This window comes from Ipomoea triloba, chromosome 8 (genome assembly GCF_003576645.1).
Source record: "Ipomoea triloba cultivar NCNSP0323 chromosome 8, ASM357664v1".
Classification (NCBI taxonomy): Eukaryota; Viridiplantae; Streptophyta; class Magnoliopsida; order Solanales; family Convolvulaceae; genus Ipomoea; species Ipomoea triloba.
Window position 1 is genome coordinate 3,123,268 of NC_044923.1, and position 17,197 is coordinate 3,140,464.

The 17,197-nt window shown below is 35.7% G+C and overlaps 4 protein-coding genes across 6 annotated transcripts in view; 2 read left to right on the plus strand and 2 right to left on the minus strand.

Moving 5' to 3' along the window:
* Positions 1-3,075, plus strand: part of LOC116026586 (phosphatidylinositol transfer protein 3-like) — a 5,411-nt gene extending 2,336 nt beyond the window's left edge. Inside the window, exons 2-6 of the mRNA XM_031267909.1 lie at positions 785-881; positions 1,325-1,501; positions 1,639-1,737; positions 1,887-2,132; positions 2,527-3,075. Coding sequence (XP_031123769.1) covers positions 822-881; positions 1,325-1,501; positions 1,639-1,737; positions 1,887-2,132; positions 2,527-2,808 — 864 coding nt within the window. The 5' untranslated portion in view covers positions 785-821 and the 3' untranslated portion in view covers positions 2,809-3,075. The remainder of the gene's footprint in view (positions 1-784; positions 882-1,324; positions 1,502-1,638; positions 1,738-1,886; positions 2,133-2,526) is intronic.
* A 345-nt stretch (positions 3,076-3,420) lies between these two features.
* On the minus strand, positions 3,421-7,016 carry LOC116027409 (uncharacterized protein At1g01500). Of its 3 annotated transcripts, none has more exons than XM_031269013.1 (4): positions 6,769-7,016; positions 6,566-6,684; positions 4,907-5,711; positions 3,421-3,983 (listed from the first exon to the last, which is right to left on the minus strand). In XM_031269013.1, exons 3-4 carry the CDS (start codon positions 5,612-5,614, stop codon positions 3,750-3,752), a joined length of 942 nt encoding a protein of 313 aa, XP_031124873.1. In that variant the 5' UTR covers positions 5,615-5,711; positions 6,566-6,684; positions 6,769-7,016; the 3' UTR covers positions 3,421-3,749. The 3 variants fall into 3 exon arrangements, with proteins under 3 accessions (XP_031124873.1, XP_031124874.1, XP_031124872.1); XM_031269014.1 differs by having other exon boundaries at positions 6,455-6,684; XM_031269012.1 differs by lacking the exon at positions 6,566-6,684 and having other exon boundaries at positions 6,769-7,015.
* A 3,925-nt stretch (positions 7,017-10,941) lies between these two features.
* On the plus strand, positions 10,942-12,235 carry LOC116026689 (conglutin alpha 2-like). The gene is made up of 2 exons (XM_031268047.1): positions 10,942-11,313; positions 11,473-12,235. Exon 2 carries the CDS (start codon positions 11,559-11,561, stop codon positions 11,940-11,942), a length of 384 nt encoding a protein of 127 aa, XP_031123907.1. The 5' UTR covers positions 10,942-11,313; positions 11,473-11,558; the 3' UTR covers positions 11,943-12,235.
* A 791-nt stretch (positions 12,236-13,026) lies between these two features.
* Positions 13,027-16,844, minus strand: LOC116027736 (S-adenosyl-L-methionine-dependent tRNA 4-demethylwyosine synthase). Its single transcript, XM_031269470.1, has 8 exons — positions 15,802-16,844; positions 15,361-15,476; positions 15,065-15,240; positions 14,566-14,756; positions 14,371-14,457; positions 13,818-13,975; positions 13,530-13,740; positions 13,027-13,438 (listed from the first exon to the last, which is right to left on the minus strand). The coding sequence occupies exons 1-8, from the start codon at positions 16,684-16,686 to the stop codon at positions 13,298-13,300; spliced, it is 1,965 nt and encodes a 654-aa protein (XP_031125330.1). The 5' UTR covers positions 16,687-16,844; the 3' UTR covers positions 13,027-13,297.
* Positions 16,845-17,197: the final 353 nt, after the last annotated feature.

Sequence of the window (17,197 nt, forward strand, 5' to 3'; positions counted from 1 at the left end):
GGTGGGGGGGGGGGGGGGGGGGGATTGTCTGGTTTCTTTTAATGCAATAGATAAAAATGGGAGGGGGTTGCATGTTGTAGTGTTTAGATAAAAATTTAATGCTTTGGTAGAGAATTCTCACTTATAAACTTGAATGATTTAAGCATTGATATTTGGTTGAATGAAGGATTTGAGAATAACTTTGAGATGCCTTGAACTACCTATAGTTTTAGAATGAGCCAAAAACAATTTTTGTATTTTGAAAGAGGTGTTTAATCTTTTTGTTCCAAATTTAAGGAATCTGAGGAAGTATAAGTCAAAATCAAGTGCCTCATTGTCATTACAGTTTTGAAGAGCTTACTTTTAAGGTTCAATTATGTGCCGTTTGTCTTAGGTTGCCGCTATATTTGATTTTTTGATATGACCAAGTTCTGACAGTGATATCTAGCTACATGATGGCAGTGGGTGATTCATTTGCAGTTGTTTGTGTGTGATACTAAATGCGAAGCTTTGACATCACTAGAGCTTCTTTCTTTCATTTAGGTTGCTGTTATATTTTTTCTTTTGATATGACCAATTTCTGACAGTGATATCTAGCTACTTGATGGCAGTGGATGATTTATTGGCAGTTGTTTGTGTGTGATACTAAATGCGAAGCTTTGACATCACTAGAGCTTCTTTCTTTCATTTTTATTTCTTCGGCTCTTCTTATTGAAAGTTGTATTTTATCAACTTGTGGAAAATGGATCTTTACAGCAGTCAATGAATTTAAATTACTACATTCCTATGAATTTTAATCTTACAGGTAAAAACTAGAGAATACCAGTAACACTATCAGCACCATGTTCCGTCGTAGAAATAGTTCTCATCATGAGCTGGGGAGTGACGACCAGCTGCAGAAGGTAACGAGTAGCTTTACAGTTCAGCTTCTCTGTGTCTGTAGTAAAGATCGTCTTACTTTAAATAGGTAATAACAACGTAAACATGTCAAAGATCTCAGAACTGATAATGGTTACCGTAATTCTGGCTAGACTGTCACTTACTAGCGTTGGGGTATCCTCATTTTAGAAATGATTGCTCCTTTCAAAAATGAGTGTTCTAGCACATAAAAATCGCAGCATGTTTTTTTTTTGGGGGGGGTGAATCCACGAGGCATTCCGGGTCTTTCTCCGGACTCGCTCGGGAGGCACGGGAACTGGCCCAGGGGGAATCGTCACTTGTGGGAATCGAACCCAGATTCTCCCGAGATTCTTCCCCACAAAGAGAGCTCACTTGCCTCTTGAGCTACCCCATTGGTTTACAGCATGTATTGTTATAAGCTTAGACGTTCAATCCTTGTTTGCAGGTTAATGAACTTAGGACTTCTCTTGGGCCACTAACTGGAAGCAACTTGCAGTACTGTACTGATGCATGCTTGAAGAGATACTTGGTTGCAAGGAACTGGAATGTAGACAAGTCAAAAAAGATGTTGGAAGAGACGCTTAAATGGAGGTCAACTTTTAAACCCGAAGAAATTCGCTGGGTAAATGAAAACTAGTCTTCCTTTTGTAGTGTACACATAATATTCTCGATCAGTTACTTTTTCTGTAATCCTCTTGGTCTTCGAAGGATAGCTTCTTAAAGATTTTGCTGATTATACAAAACTATTGAATTTTCTAGCACGAAGTTGCTATGGAAGGGGAGACGGGAAAGGTCTACAGAGCAAATTTTCATGATTGCCATGGAAGGACTGTTCTTATATTGAGACCGGGAATGCAGGTGGTGCAAAAAGCCAAAAACTAATACAATCTTTTATTTTTATTTTTTTTTGAAAAATACAATCTTTTATTTAGTATCATTAGGTTTTACATCTTTTGCTACAGGATACAATCTATTTGGATTTTTGACAACAATTTTTGCATTCACAGAATACAACTTCACTAGACAACCAGATTAAGCATTTGGTTTATCTCATAGAAAATGCGATACTTAATCTTCCAGAAAGTCAAGAGCAGATGGCATGGTTGATAGACTTCACAGGATGGTCTATAACCAATAACGTTCCGATAAAATCTGCTCGGGACACAATCGGCATATTGCAAAACCATTATCCAGAAAGACTAGCTGTAGCGTTTTTGTACAGCCCTCCAAGAATTTTTGAAGCATTTTGGAAGGTCAGTTTTAGCCTTAATTATTTTCCCCTTTCCTGCTGATCGAGTGCTAACTTCAATTGCAAAAATGTCAATTTCATATCTTTTTCATTTACATTTACAAGTTTGCGAAGAAAATCAGCATGCTACCTAATATATTTTCTTCGATTGAAACTGTACATTTTTAATTTTGTACCTTGCAACGCTAAATGCTCAAAGATATTGAGCTCCAAAGTATTAGCGTTTTTTCTTTTGTAATTTCGGGAATTGGTATCTTATGCTTCTGAACAAACAAAAGTTTTTGCTTGTAGATTCTTTGATGTAATCGACACGCTGGTTTTGTGTTCATCCTAATAAGGTGTTTTTATCAGCCTGCATTTTCTCCATCCTCTAATAGATGCTCCTCTTTCCTCTGCAGATTGTCAAGTATTTTCTGGATCCGAAAACATTCGAGAAGGTTAAATTCGTCTACCCAAAGAACAAGGATAGCGTGGAAGTGATGAAATCTTATTTCGACATGGATAATCTTCCGATGGAGTTTGGAGGGAAGGCGACATTGAACTATGATCACGAGGAGTTCTCGAAGCAAATGGCTAAGGATGATGCCAAGGCTGCTAAGTTTTGGGGTTTGGAGAAAAACCATCCCATTCCCAGTGGCTTATCTGTGGCAGAAGCTGCTGCTCCTGCAGCCCAATCCTGAGGCCTTCCTAAGATGAAATAATGATGTTACAGATCTTAGCTGTTAAGGTTTCCTTTGAGTATTATAGGATTATAACTGCTCCCTAAGATGCTTTCTAAGGTTTCATTTGATCATTTGATCATTTGATGGCAGCTGTAGTCCCTTATACAATGATGATACTATCTGATGCTTATGGCAAAACTGCCATTTTTAAAGCCTATATTTACTCATGTTATTGTCGCCCCGCCCAATTGGTTCTCGAGTAATAAATTGAGTTCTTTTCTTTCACTTTTTACAAATTTGATCATTTAATTGTTCAAAAAAGTTGTAAATTCAATTTTTTTTAGTTGACGAAAGAACACAAATAATACTGTCAATTGTCAAAACAAGCCCAACTCGATTGGTTAGAACCGAACCTGATTTTTATAACGAGTTAAGTTGAAATTTTCTCTAATCCGGCTTAATCAAAAGTTCGGCTCATTTAACCCGTATAGATCAAACTATCTCATTTTGACGCCTTAACTAAAAGTAAATAAATACCTATAACTGACTGACTTAAATCAAAAAAATCAATAGACTGCTCTCAAGTGAGAGTCGAACTTGAAACCTTAAAGTTACCAAACCAAAACAGTATATCAAGAAAGGTGTTTAACTACAACCCAAACATGTTTAACTACAAACATCATACATGTAATCTCAGTTCCCACATTCAATCATGGAAGAACTGCCACACTTTATATCAAGAAAACTTCCCAATGAAAGATTTTAAACAGAACGAAAAATACAAGGAAAAAAAAATGAAGAAGGTAAAGAAATCTTACAGCAAAAGAAAAGGTTAGCAGTGTAAAAAGTCTACAAAGTGAAAAAAGGCACTCAAAAACCAAGCATCATCCCTTTTTGTTAGCAACTCAACAACATTAAAATGTAGAAAACCAGCAAAACATGGTAAATCATCATCCCTGTCATATAAATCGCCTTCTGAAGTTCCTAGTAGTGGAATGGTAACTACGGACTAGCAATCCAACCCCTATCCCGACTCCCACACAAATCCCGAGCCCAATCCCAACTCCTACTCTGACCCCCGCGTTAAACCAGGAGAGTTCCCCGTCTTCACCATCCAGATATTCCGTGTGTCGCCAGTATGCATCGTTGTAGTCTTCTTCGCTTTCTGGTTTGTAACTCGTATAGTCCGGTACCTGCCAATTCAACGGAGAACGCTTAGAGACTGGATACTTAACACTACAGGCTCCACGACGAATAAATCCCGAGCGGGAAGATTTGGGTCGCAACCGAGTCACTTAATAAAGCGCAAAGATGTCACCATATGGAGTTTAAGGAAGATAGCACATAAAGCTCAACTTCACGGGTAGAATCAATAGACGATGATGCAAAGATGAAAACTAGCTTAAGGTGTTTCGGGAATAGTTCTTCAATCATCGGTCATGATATGGTGCTCAAGGATGATGCACAATTTATTTTCTTTCAAAAATGTTTACTTTAAGTTCAGAATGTTAAACAGCTTTAGCCAAGAAAGCAATATTCCTCTACAAAGTATAAACTCGTACCATTAAATACGTTTTTGCTAGTAAGTGCAAAGGGCGACCTACAAAACCAGCCAAAACTAAGATAGGAACTGCAGCTCCATTTCAACTAAACTCGGGTTAAACTTCAAAGCTAAAATACCCTTCAGGGAGGCCGCTAATGAATACCTAAAGAGGTGGGCCCCACAGGCTTCTATAGTGATGGTACATGTGTACATATATCTCCAAGCAGAACAGGATAATGTGACAGAAAACAAAATGAGAATTAGAGCATGCACAGGTGCATACTGCTTAAAAGTATGTGCCCACCCATATCTACTGGCACGAGATAAGATTTTGTCTGCGGTTAAAAATCATGCTAATAGACAAAGTCCTTATGGTCATTCTGCAATAAGAAAATAAAACATGTGTCGTGGCAGGAAACATGAATACACTATGCAAGGAACCATTTGAAGGTCGGTCTTGTCATGAAAAGTGTAAAAAAGTAATGATAGATATAACGAAATGTATCTCGAATTGGACCCAACATATATCCCCTTTCTATGGAAATAATAGACACAATGAAATGTCGATAGTACCTGTAGATTGAGTCCAGAAGAGGCAACATCTTTTTGTGCATCAGTTGTTCCATCTTCGGGAATTGAACCCAAAATCCCCTTTCTGTGTTGTTTCTTCCAGTGATTAAGCTGCAAAGTCTTGGTTAAGATGATTGGAGTCCCCGAGAAACATCCAGCAACGTAAACTTCGATTGTTGGTGAATCAGAACCCGTGATATGTTTTCCCTTCAAAAATCCAGAGCCAGCACTCATCACCGGTTCGCAATTCATTTTCCATTTCCTGACACTGTTCTTCGATTCCCCTATAACACCGTTGCTATTGGAAATCTCCAAAACCCCAGAAAGCACAAGATCATCTCTATCAAAAACCTCGAACTTCACACTCCCCGTCAATCTTATACTGTCGGTGCTCACAAATGTAGCCTCTTCAGATTTCTTATCCACCCGGTCCCTTCGCAAAACGCAAGATGCTCCTTCTGAATGCATTGAGCACCTCGCGCCATTCACTTCAAGGAGTGTATCGGGGCTTAGAGGTATATGGTTAAGAGTGAGACTCCCCGGAGTTGAACCATCGACCACGAAATTGCTGACTCTGATATAGAACACCCTTATATCAAGCCAAGAAAGTAACGATTTGCTATAGGACTGGTAGAATAGAGGGTGCTTGATAATCTGGAGACCTGAATCGTCCAGTTTTCCATTGGTCAAAGATTCATGAGAATTCCCCATCTTTTCGGGACTTAATCCCAGCTTAACTCCTTCGCTACCCACTGATATAAGGACACAAGAACAGGTGTAAATCTCGACTCATGCAGGCTAACCAACCCTGTTCAGATCAGTATGCTCTTATCATTCAGTGATTCGGAAAACTATTCAAAAATTTATACAGACAACAACAAAAACGGATAACAGATACTGCAGGGATAATTCTTTCCCAACAACTTTTCCTACATCTTGCTAAGTGCCTAAGCCAAACATATCATATGAAGGTTTTAAGGTTGTTAATAAAACACCTGTTTTTAACAACAGAAACTCATGATACAAGGAGGAAACAGACTCATAACTAAAAAGACCACATATGAAACAAAAATATCAACTGGCCAACAGGGACTAGCTAGGATGTAATTGTCACTGCTTTATGCCAACAACTATACTTACAAACACATCTAATCCACTAAGAAAGGATCCTAATCATATAAAAAGCCAAGCACAGCAATGATTAATGATGTTTTAAAACACACCAGCATAGAACACTCCACACAAACATGGGGAACAAATTATCCACCAAACTAATATGAATATAGATATTCCAAACAATCAACTTCTTCACCCCACCCCTCCCACCACACATAGTAAAAGGGGAAGCTTGGGGGCAACCCCAAGTTAGTCACGAGGTTACAAGTTCGACTCTGGAAGCTTAGTGACTAGTTTGAGCCAATCTGCTAGGTTGGTTTACCTCCTTGTAGTCGTTTACCGGGTCACAAAGCATGTTTACACATTTCCCCTTCACTCAAAAAAGGGGAAGTTCATAATTGAAGTATTATTAAGAGAGATTAAATGGCAACCCACCAATACACTCATTTATGGAAACCCCAAACACAACCAAAGCTGAACCTTTTTCTGCCTCTTCTTAATCTCTTCAATTGAGAATCAACCAGAAGTGACTGAGCTGAAACATACCTCAGTTTCTCAGAAAGTGCAGAGAAGAGAAAAGCTCAGATAGCCTAAACCAATTGCCTACAATTAACAGCACTACAAGCTACACAGTTCAACACGCCTCCCCCTCCATCACCCTCAAACTAGAAATTCAGGAAGAAAACAAAAATAGAAATCAAGAAAACCTTAATTAGAAAGAAAGCACAGTGCAAAACAGACAAACTTACCAAGAAAATCTTGTATCCAAAATCACTGTATCCTATATCTTCCCGATCTATTACTGATCTTTAAATTTGTTTCCAAGCTCCAAGGTAGGAGCTTTTGATCTTCTGCCACCCAATTCTTGGGGTTCAAATCAATCAGAGTGATCCCTCTCCCTGAATCTCTCCACTCAATCAAATCCCCCTTCTCTCTCTATCTCTACCTATTTATCCTACTCTTAGTCGTGTACCGTGGACAATAGGGATAACTAGATAAGACAAGGAAAGCTGGAGTTTTTAATAATAATTTGCGGCAAAAAAATCTGGGTTTATTTGAATAATTCCAAGATGCAGCGGTAACCATACGTATTTAGGTGTATATATATAAAATCTACCGCAGTAGTTGTAATAGTGACGATTAAACAAGCACACAAGAAAATGTTGATGGTGATGGGCAGAGCTGAGTATTTGGATTGCAATATTACGGTGGGAGTCTGATCTTATCCACATAAAAGAATTGAATTTCAGAAATACGAGGTAGGTTTCTTTAAATTTCTGGAAAGGTATGACTAGATTTCTTGGGGATTTTTGCTTAGTTTGGATTAAGATTTAAGAAAACTTGTCAACTTTAAATATCTTTTTTGTCAGGACAAAAGGGTGGATTCAATTAAAACTTTTTAGATTTTTATAACTTTTAATATTAATTTTATTTTTTTAAAAAAAAATAATGTTTAATCTATTGGTTTTTGTAGACGTGGCAGAGAAAGAAGAGAGATTGAGAACTGGGAAGGAAAATGATAGATGTACTCTCATGAAATATAATTCTCGTCACATGTATAATTTATTAGTATGAGTATATTATTTTCGCTGAAGCTCGAACTCATAATCTCTCATTTAAGAAGTCTCTTTCTGTCACTATACCACAAGGTTATTTACTTCTTCCCTCCTATTTGACACATAACAAAAAAAAAAAAAAATTGATGAAAAAAAAATAATAGTTGGGATTGCTCTTAAGGCTTATTTGGAAAAGCAAAAATGTTTTTAAAATATGGTTCATTTTGTGACTTTTTTTTATTGTTTGGTGTTGAACTAAAAAAATAAATTGAATTATTTCTATATGATTTTAAAATGAACATAAATACAGTATATTGCAAAGTTATTGTTTATAAAATATTACTCCGTATTATTTAATGAGGATAATAATAATTATTTAAAATATAAATTTAAATTGGTAATAGTTTTAAAGATTAATAATAATTATAGTAATAAAAAATGTAAATAAATACGGAGTAATTTTTAAATATATAAAAGAAAAAAATAGTGCAATTTACTGGGCTATATATCAAATTCAATCTCTTTTAAATTTATGTGAAAATCTAGCCCACTTAACTGGCTCATTAATGGCAAATTATTGTGTGGACCACACAGCTGTGTGGAGTATAAAAATAATGTACATTCAGTACACAAATAATGTATATTCCCTGAATACAATGTACATTATTTGATAGTGTAGTCCACACAGCTGTGTGATTGCTCGTTAATGGCCTAATGTATTAGAACACCTTTTATTGGGTCATTGGAAATAGCCCAAATCCCTCTTCTTCTCCGTTTTTTTTTTTTTTTTTTTTGGAAAAGGAAATCCCTCCGCTAAATTTGGTAAAATCTATAAATTTGTGTTGCCGTGTATGATTATCTCAATAGGGTATTGTAGTGTTGTACCAAGAATCAAACTGAGTTTTACATACGAGAAATATGCTTTACTCATTTGTTAATCTTTTTCGAGACATGATGTTTAGTGATAAAGTAGCTCAATGAAGACAGCCCGATGACTAATTACGGGTACAACGATTGTCCAATTTTTTTGGTAATCATAGCTATCATTTAATAAATTGGAAGTGTCCGAAAAATCAGGTTAAGACATCCATCAAGTTGCATTTGTTGTTCGGTTCTTTTATTTGTTATTTTCTAAAATTATTGTTTAAGGTTGTCTAACTTATCTTATATGTTCAGTCAAATTACAAATACCTTAAAAAATAGTACAGATAAAAATCAAATCAATGAAATATATTAAATACTTAAATAGGTTGCATTTGAATTCAATTGAACTTCTCTCTTCTTTTTTTTTTTCTTTTTTTCTTTTTTTTTTTTTTTATTTAGGAGGAGTAGAGGAAGCCTTCTTTTTTTCGTTTTTTTTTCATTATATAGTTTAATTGTACTATTCGCTTTATTTAACATTTTAAAAAGATTTATATATTTGTCTTATTATAATATACTTTAGGTAAACATTACGTATGCATAAATTTGGCATATCCATGCAACGATGCAAGTTCATAACGTTGATTGATGGTGAAGAAATTGTCAAATTTATCAAATCAATAGCTTTAATAATTCATCATTATTCCCATACATGTCAATTGTATTTCTAATACGCCATCTTCCTTATTTTTTAGATGACAAAGAAACTCATAGTAACTACTTAGATATTGTATACTCAATATGTAATAGTTTAAAAACCACATAAAAGAAGTAAATCGTATTATGAAGATTATACGTGATAGGCTCGATCAGAAGAATATTGATAAAACTTGACCTCATGATCTTATGGTATAAAAGTCATATTCAATCCACTTAATCATCCATTTCGAGACTTCCTTGAAGGTGAGAAAAAATTATAAACTCGTTTTAATAGAAAGTAAAATATGTTAAGTAAAAAGACGGAACGAGTTTGTTATTACTCTTTTTCCCCACTTTATCCTCTTTTTTAAGAAAACAAGATATGACTATCCACCTAACAAGTGAAAGGTTATGGATAAATTGAGGAAAAAATAAAAATGCCAATGATATTCAGTTTAAGGAGGTGGATGTAGTTTTGGTGTGTTTGTATATGTATATATACAAACGCACACAATATGAAGTAATACAAAAGATGAATTGCAGCTATTTTAAAATTCATGAGTTTTTTACTTTTCTTGAGGTCTTATTCGGTTCAAATAAAATTATTTTCAAACTTTTGATGTGTAGTCTTAGTTGATAGGTTGAAATAATTAATGGTTAGACCAAAAAAAAAATGTTTGTTGTGTTATACAAAATCTTATACTAAAGTTTATGGTGTACACAATTCGGTAAAATATTGATTAGTGGATCAAACAGATAAATTTTGGTCAATATATTTCAGTTCAGTCAATGGTTAATGATTTTTAAAAATTTCAATTATTGATTAATTTGGTTCGAAAGTATTAGTAACCCAATTAACAGATCCGTTAATTGAACTGTGGGTGTATTATATATATATATATATATATATATATATATATATATATATATATATATATATACATACGCGCGACGTTAATTGTCACATTTTTATAGCATATTTCATTTTTTTATATCTCTTTGTCGTCGTGGTTGTTTGAAGAATTTATGTTGCCAAGTTTAAATAATTCTTATTATGTAAATGAAAGATACTTTGTATATTAGAGGAAATGAAATGTTCCAGACCTTGTAGGGTTAAATTGGTGGAGTTGATCTTGAAGAAAGGGATCACGTTGTGGCCTAACAATAATTGAATTTGTAGTTGCATCAGTTCAACTGGTTGCAGATGTGAAATTTGTCACACAATCAATGATCAAGTCTCACCAACAGTATGTTAGTATGGGAGCAATCTGCTCAAAATGAGAGGGGTTCCTTATGCATAGTGAGCAAAAGTCAACATCTGTTAGTCAGTTGAGTCACCATAATTTATCCCATTTATCCCTCCACAAACTGTCAAGTCGGAGCGTGAAGACACTCGGAGTTGACGATTCCACCTTTTGTCACAATAATTGAATTTGTACTCATATTAAGAATACATTTATCATTTTTGGAAAACAAAATGCCCATAGCTTAGCAAGCAGACAGAAGTGGTCAGTCCTGAGACACTGAATCCCTGCCCAGCACACAAAAAGTTACCCACACTAAACNCCCCCCCCCCCCCCCCCAGTCTGACCACCATGGTCCATGGGTCACCCCAACATCACTATATCTCACAAGTCACAACACTCCAAACTAACCATGGTTGAGTCAACTCAACCACACCCTAGCCACTCTATTTGTCTCTCCCATTTTCTCCTTTTTCTCCCCATCCCTATTTTTTGTAGCCTCATTTTCTTGACCCCAGTCTCCTCTCCTCCTCTCCTTCTCAACACCTCCTCCTAGGTACAACATACACAGGAAAACTCCACAGTAATTTTCATATGGTCCTTGTGTCAGTTGTATGTATATATATATACATATACCTGTATTCCACATAGCAGATATGTAGATAAACTACATATATATACTATAATAATGATAATATTATATGGATATAGTGATAATACATATCATCATTGATAATAGTTGTTTATGTTACATGTGGGCAGAAAAAAGGGGGAAAAGAAATGAGGATAGATGGGATGAAATAATAATAAGTAGACCAAGAAAAGGAAAGATGTGGGCTTAGTGGCTTTTCTCCTTTTCACACACACACACACAAACTACTTCTGTGTGCTGATTCTGTTGAATTCAAGACTTCTTTTCATTGGGTTTTGGAAGGTGAAGATTAAAGTTTGGATTTTTTATTTTTTTTTTGGGTTTCCTTTTCTGCTGCTTTTTGGTAGTTTAAGCCTTAAGGGTCAATTATATATATGCTCTGATGATAACAGAAAAAAACTTATGATAATTGTTTTTTTGTCTGACTGTCTGCTTATTTAGTTGATAGAATCAGAAAAGCTTCTTCAATTCAAAGATTGGGTTTTTAATTTCTTTCTTCTGAGATTTCAAGATTGGATTTTTTTTTGATGGGGAAGAAGAGGGTTGTGAAGAAGACAAAGGAGTTATCAGTTGCAATTGCAGAGTCATCTTCCATGACTGGAGATAATCTTCAACAACAACAACAACAAACTCCAAGAAAGAGAGGGAGGCCAAGAAAGATTGTGCCCAAAGAAGAAGAATTTGAAGAACAGACTGGAAAAGAAGATGTTGCAGAGAGTGAAACCAAGAAGCCCAGAATCAGTGGAGAAGAGGAATCATCAGAGCATAAAGTGGAGACTAAAGGAAAGGTTGAAGCTTCATCTTCACCATCCAAGAAGGAAGATGATGAAGAAGCATCAAGAAACATATCACAGAAACAGCAGGCTAGGAGCAGAGGCAGAAGAAAAAGCAAGCCAAGAAAGAGCAGCTGATGAAACCCTATTTGCTTTTGTCTTTCATGGGTGACTAGTGATCAACAGAAAAAAATACTATGGGAGATTGATTAATGGGTAATTTTTTAGTTTGCTGTTTCCCCTTTGTATCTATAAACTATATATATGCTTTATAATGTTGTTTATCTCCTCTTATTTTAGTCTCTTTTTTGGTGGGAATGATTGAGTCAAACAGGAAATGATCATGTTTTTATTCCTGCATTCAATGTTATACTATAAGGTGAGTAGAACATATGACTGAACTAATGTTAAAAGAGAGTAAAATGTATATATATTGATGGGAAAATTGCATTTTTAATACTTCAGTTATACCTGTAGTGAAATTTTAATAGTAAGTTACATGGGTTATGTTATGCGTAAAGTGGTGATTTTAATTCCTCGATAACTATTTCTGCCACCAATAGGTCATTTAAAAAGTGGTTGATTCGGTCATTCACGAACTAAAATCGCTAATTTACACATAAAGACGAAATCGGTACTACGTGTATAACTGGAAGATCAAGAATACCATTTTTCTTATATCGAACTAATTAACTCTTTTATAAGAATAATGTTTAATGGGAATAAATGATTTTTTTAATAATGAATTTACTTAATTTTTTATTAAATTTATTTTTGTTTACCTTTTACTCAATACTTCAATCCCTATATGAACATTTTATGTCTTGGTTAATGGTGTTACTACTTACTATGATTAGTATATGTATGGCTATACAAGTGGCATGGCACATGCTTTCTTACCTATATTTATTTATTGAAAAATGTCCATTGTAGTTGCAGAGAATATTACTTTCGTCACACTTTTGTCTCAAAAAAGATAGAAAATACTTTTTTTTTAAGCATCGATTTAATTGTAAATGTAATGCCCTTGAAAGAATGGTCACAAATAGGGTTCGAAATGTGATTGAAAAAGCAATAATACCCTTGAAAGAATTATCTCAAATAAAAATTAACTAAACTCTGGATTAGTCTAGTGGATACCAATGTAATATAGGGAAAAAAAAAACTGAAACTATTTGTAGCGCGAATAACGAACACAGTTGGTCAGTTTCTCAAGAGAGTAGAAAGTGGTGTAATATGCTATTTTGTTTAAACTATTCTCTTAAACAGAGAATTATCAACCTGTAAGATCAAACTATATGTTTCAGAAGCTGTTTAAATGTCTCATCATCCAAAAGAGGATGATGTATGATCAATATAATACTATATAAGTTCTATAACATAAACTTCTTCAGCAATGGCAGATAAAACAGATAATAGAATGATCAAAATTGTAGGCCATCCATGGCAGTAAAACCAAAAAAAAAAAGCTTTCAGAAGCCATGGTAACATTCTCAGCGAGTTGATCTGTGATGCCTCTCCTTTTTGTAGCGCGATTGCTCTGGATCAAACCCGCCTTCCTCTGCTCCATACACGGCCCATGATGGCGTGGGAGCCATGTAATCTCCACTGCTAAACGGTTTTCCAGAAGCGACCTGAAGCACCGGGGAGATTAAAGAGAAAGAATGGTTATTGGTTAAGCAGAAGTGCATTGAAGTTTCAGAAGTGGGAAAGAAAGTAACGAACCAGATCGTGAAACTTCTCGTAGTCTATCCATGTGAACCACTGGCCATCGATCTTAAACTTCTCGACTTTGGCTAGAAGAACACAACAAGAATGCACATGTTCACACGCAACTTCGTACTCCCCGTTGCTTTTCTTAGCCAAGGCTTCGGAGAACTCCTTCACATCGGAATGCCATGGCACATTCTCCATTGTTAACTTTGACGTAGCGGACCTGTAAGGATTCTTTTGATTATATGACCACACCTTGAGATAGGACAAGGATAAAAAGCACACAAGGCAGAAACTTACGATCCACAATAAGTGACACCTTTGATTTCAATGAAATCGGGGTTTCCAATGCTGAATAGGCTAGAATAGGCGTCTACATCTTCTGTGTTCCACCCTTTAACTAGTGTCAAGCGGTAGACAGTTCGTTGTTGCTTCTCCTTAAGAGCTTTCAAGGAGTCCTACAATAATTTGGAGAAATCCTTACTAAATTCACCAGGCAACACAAAATTGACACAAATAACGTTTAGGGGGCTCCTTGCAAACTTTCACCACGAAGGCCACTAATCGAGTATATTAGTAAAAGGTTGTGCAGAGGTTGAAGAACTTTTAAATGGCCAAAACCATTTTGTTGTGCACCAGTTGATCTCTAATTCACATGAAACACCAACAAATATTATAGAATGTGTGCATTATAACGTTGGTTATCATTGATCTTATTTATACAAATAGATATAGGTTCACTTCCCACTTGTATTTAAAAAAAAAAAAAAAAAAAAAAAAAAAAAAGAGTTCAGTGTTCATTGCCTGCCTTACTTTCTTGCAAGTTTTTTTGCATATCCAGAAAGGTACTCACCATAAATCGCTCCCAGAAGTCTCCAAATAGTGGTCTATCAATTGCTTTCAAACTCTCCTTTGTAGCAGCATCAACACTAACATATAACTGCATATTTTAAGGAAGCAATATAAAATTCACAAGTGAAATGATTAACAAAGCATCTCAAACTTTACAAATCAAATGATGAGAGATGGATCATCATTCATCACAAACCTGTGTGATTGGTTTTAGCATCATTATCCTGTCAGGGAATTGTGCATTTGTTACTAGAAAAGTTGAAATCCGCTTCCGATGCAACTCATCTACAAGTGAATTTATCTCTGGATACATAATAGGTTCACCAACAAGTGATAATGCACAATGCCTAGGAGAAAGACCCTCAGCCAAGCGATCTGCTTTAACACCTACAAACATGTGCCAATAAGAGCTGTGATATTTGAAGTTCTAGGAGCCAAAATGCCAAATAAGTAAATGATGATGAAGAAGTTTTTCTTCCTTTTTTTCCCCTATACTTACATTTTTATACTCTCTTTCAAAGTTTACACTTTAATTCCATTGTCTACTGGTTTAAATACCATGTGTATCACACTCAATACGGCTAAACTGAACTTACATTACTGAGGAATAGACTATAAAGCACCAAAAAAAAAAAAAAAAAAAAAAAGTACTATACAATCATGTGCCTGGTAGATTTACAAAACAAGTTAACTACCTGGAACTCCTTTCATTTGTTTTATCATTTTCGAGTGCAACTCTATTGCAGTTTCCACAATTTCCAAAGGATTGTCCATCTTCCACCGCCAGCTTTTCCCTACAGGGTTTGTATGATGTCTCCAACAGAAAACACACTTGTTGGCACAGGCTAAACTAGGGGTTGCCTCCATGCACCTATATAGTACAAATCCACATTGAAATTGTAAGTCTTCAAAAAAGTTGGCATAATCCCAAGCCTAGAAACTATGCAATACAGTAATAGAAAAGGCAGGCATACACATTATAAAAGCTAACCTGTGGCTCTCAATGCCATAAAAGGAATGCTTGTAGCAACCTCCACGCCCTCGAAGTTGTGATTTTGTCCATCTACAAATTTTCACACCACTATGTGAACCTATTATTTTATACCCCTAGAAAATGATAAAAAGAAAGAGGCTCAGTTAACAACTTTGTATCTATAGAAAATTTATATAATAAAAAATAGATTTGGCTAACAATAGAAAGAAACAAAGCATGGAAAATGAACAATAATTAGCAAACTCAACCGAAATCCTAAATGATTGTGAATAGGGTAATTAGGGTCACACAGAAGCAGTAAACAATAATCTAAGAACAGGTTTAGAAATGAAAGACAGTATCTTCTATCTTGGTGCTCTTGCATATCAAGATATTTTCAAAGCAGTTTTACATAAACAAACACTAAAAGAGCAATGCTAAGTAACCTAAAAAGGATACCTGCTTCTCCAAACTGGCCCTGATAACAGGAGTAACCATTTCCTTCTCCCCATTTAATGTTTCACCATTTGCCTTCCCATTGGCCTTAGCTTTCACCATTGTTTTACTTGATGGCGCTTTACCGGCAATATCCTCGAGATCAACAATCCCATTGTCCTCTCCATTTTCCTCTATCTCACTATCATAATCATCACACTCACTGACCTCACCATCACTCTCCTCAACAACACCCTTAGAACAGCACCTTCCATTTTCACCACAATTACCTTTCAAACTCCTAGCCAATCTCTTACACCATTCATCAAACACCTCATCCACATTCCCCTCATCTACATCCCCCTCACAGACCTCCAAAACCTCAGCAGCCCCAAGTTTGCGCAATCTCTTTGAAAAATCTTTAGCAACAGCATTAAACGTCTCCCCATAAGACCTACTCCCAACACCAAAGATTGCAAATTTACACTTGCTGAGCAACAAAGCTCCAACTCTGAAGTCATCAGAGCTCTCGGTTAACCAATTCCCTAAAAAGCCACCGTTTTTAGGAGGCTTCCCGTCTTCCCAAGTGGAGGCTACAATGAGAACTACACTTTCTTTGTGCAAATCCTCGGGCTCGTAATCCCTAGGGTCAATGAGGTCAAAGTGCAGATCTTTTAGGGCCAGGAAGGCGCGCAGGCGATTAGCTAGGGTTTTGGAAGTGCCGGTTTCAGAAAGAAAGAATATTTTGCCGGTAGAGTTGCGGTTAGTGGTCTGGGCAGGGAGTAATGTGGAGGCCTTGAGGCGGCGGAGGAGGTGGCGACGGGACTTGTAGAAGAAGAAGATTGTGGTGGCGGAGAGGAGGCCCAGCACGGCGAGTCGCGTAGAAAGAGAAGTGGCTGAAGGAGACATGGTGACAATTAAGGTTTTTTCCCGCGTTTAGCTTCGGGGAAAGAGTGCAATCAATCACTAATCAGCGTCAGCTTAAATGCTTCATCTTCGAATCCACCCCTGCAACTGAATGAGTTCCGCCATGGAAAAGGGCCGTCTTTGCTATAAAAACTGGTAGCCTAATATGCACCAAGTAAACTTTATTTATATATATATATATATATATATATATATATTTTTTGAGTTCTACAAACTAGGTTACAATATAGTATCTGTTTATACATATTTTCTTAACCTATTAAAACATAAAAAGAGTCAATTTTTAAGAAAATTCGATTGGGCCAGCTCAACTATAAAGGTGTTGACAATAATCGAATTCGTGATTTTCAAATACAAAAATCATCAATCGATCATTCCTTTATATACTTTTTTTTTTAAAGTTCATGGCAATTCTTGTTCCTACATTATAAAAACTAAATTTTTTTTGCCTATCATTACACTACCATTACAAATTTTAGGGATGAAACATGAT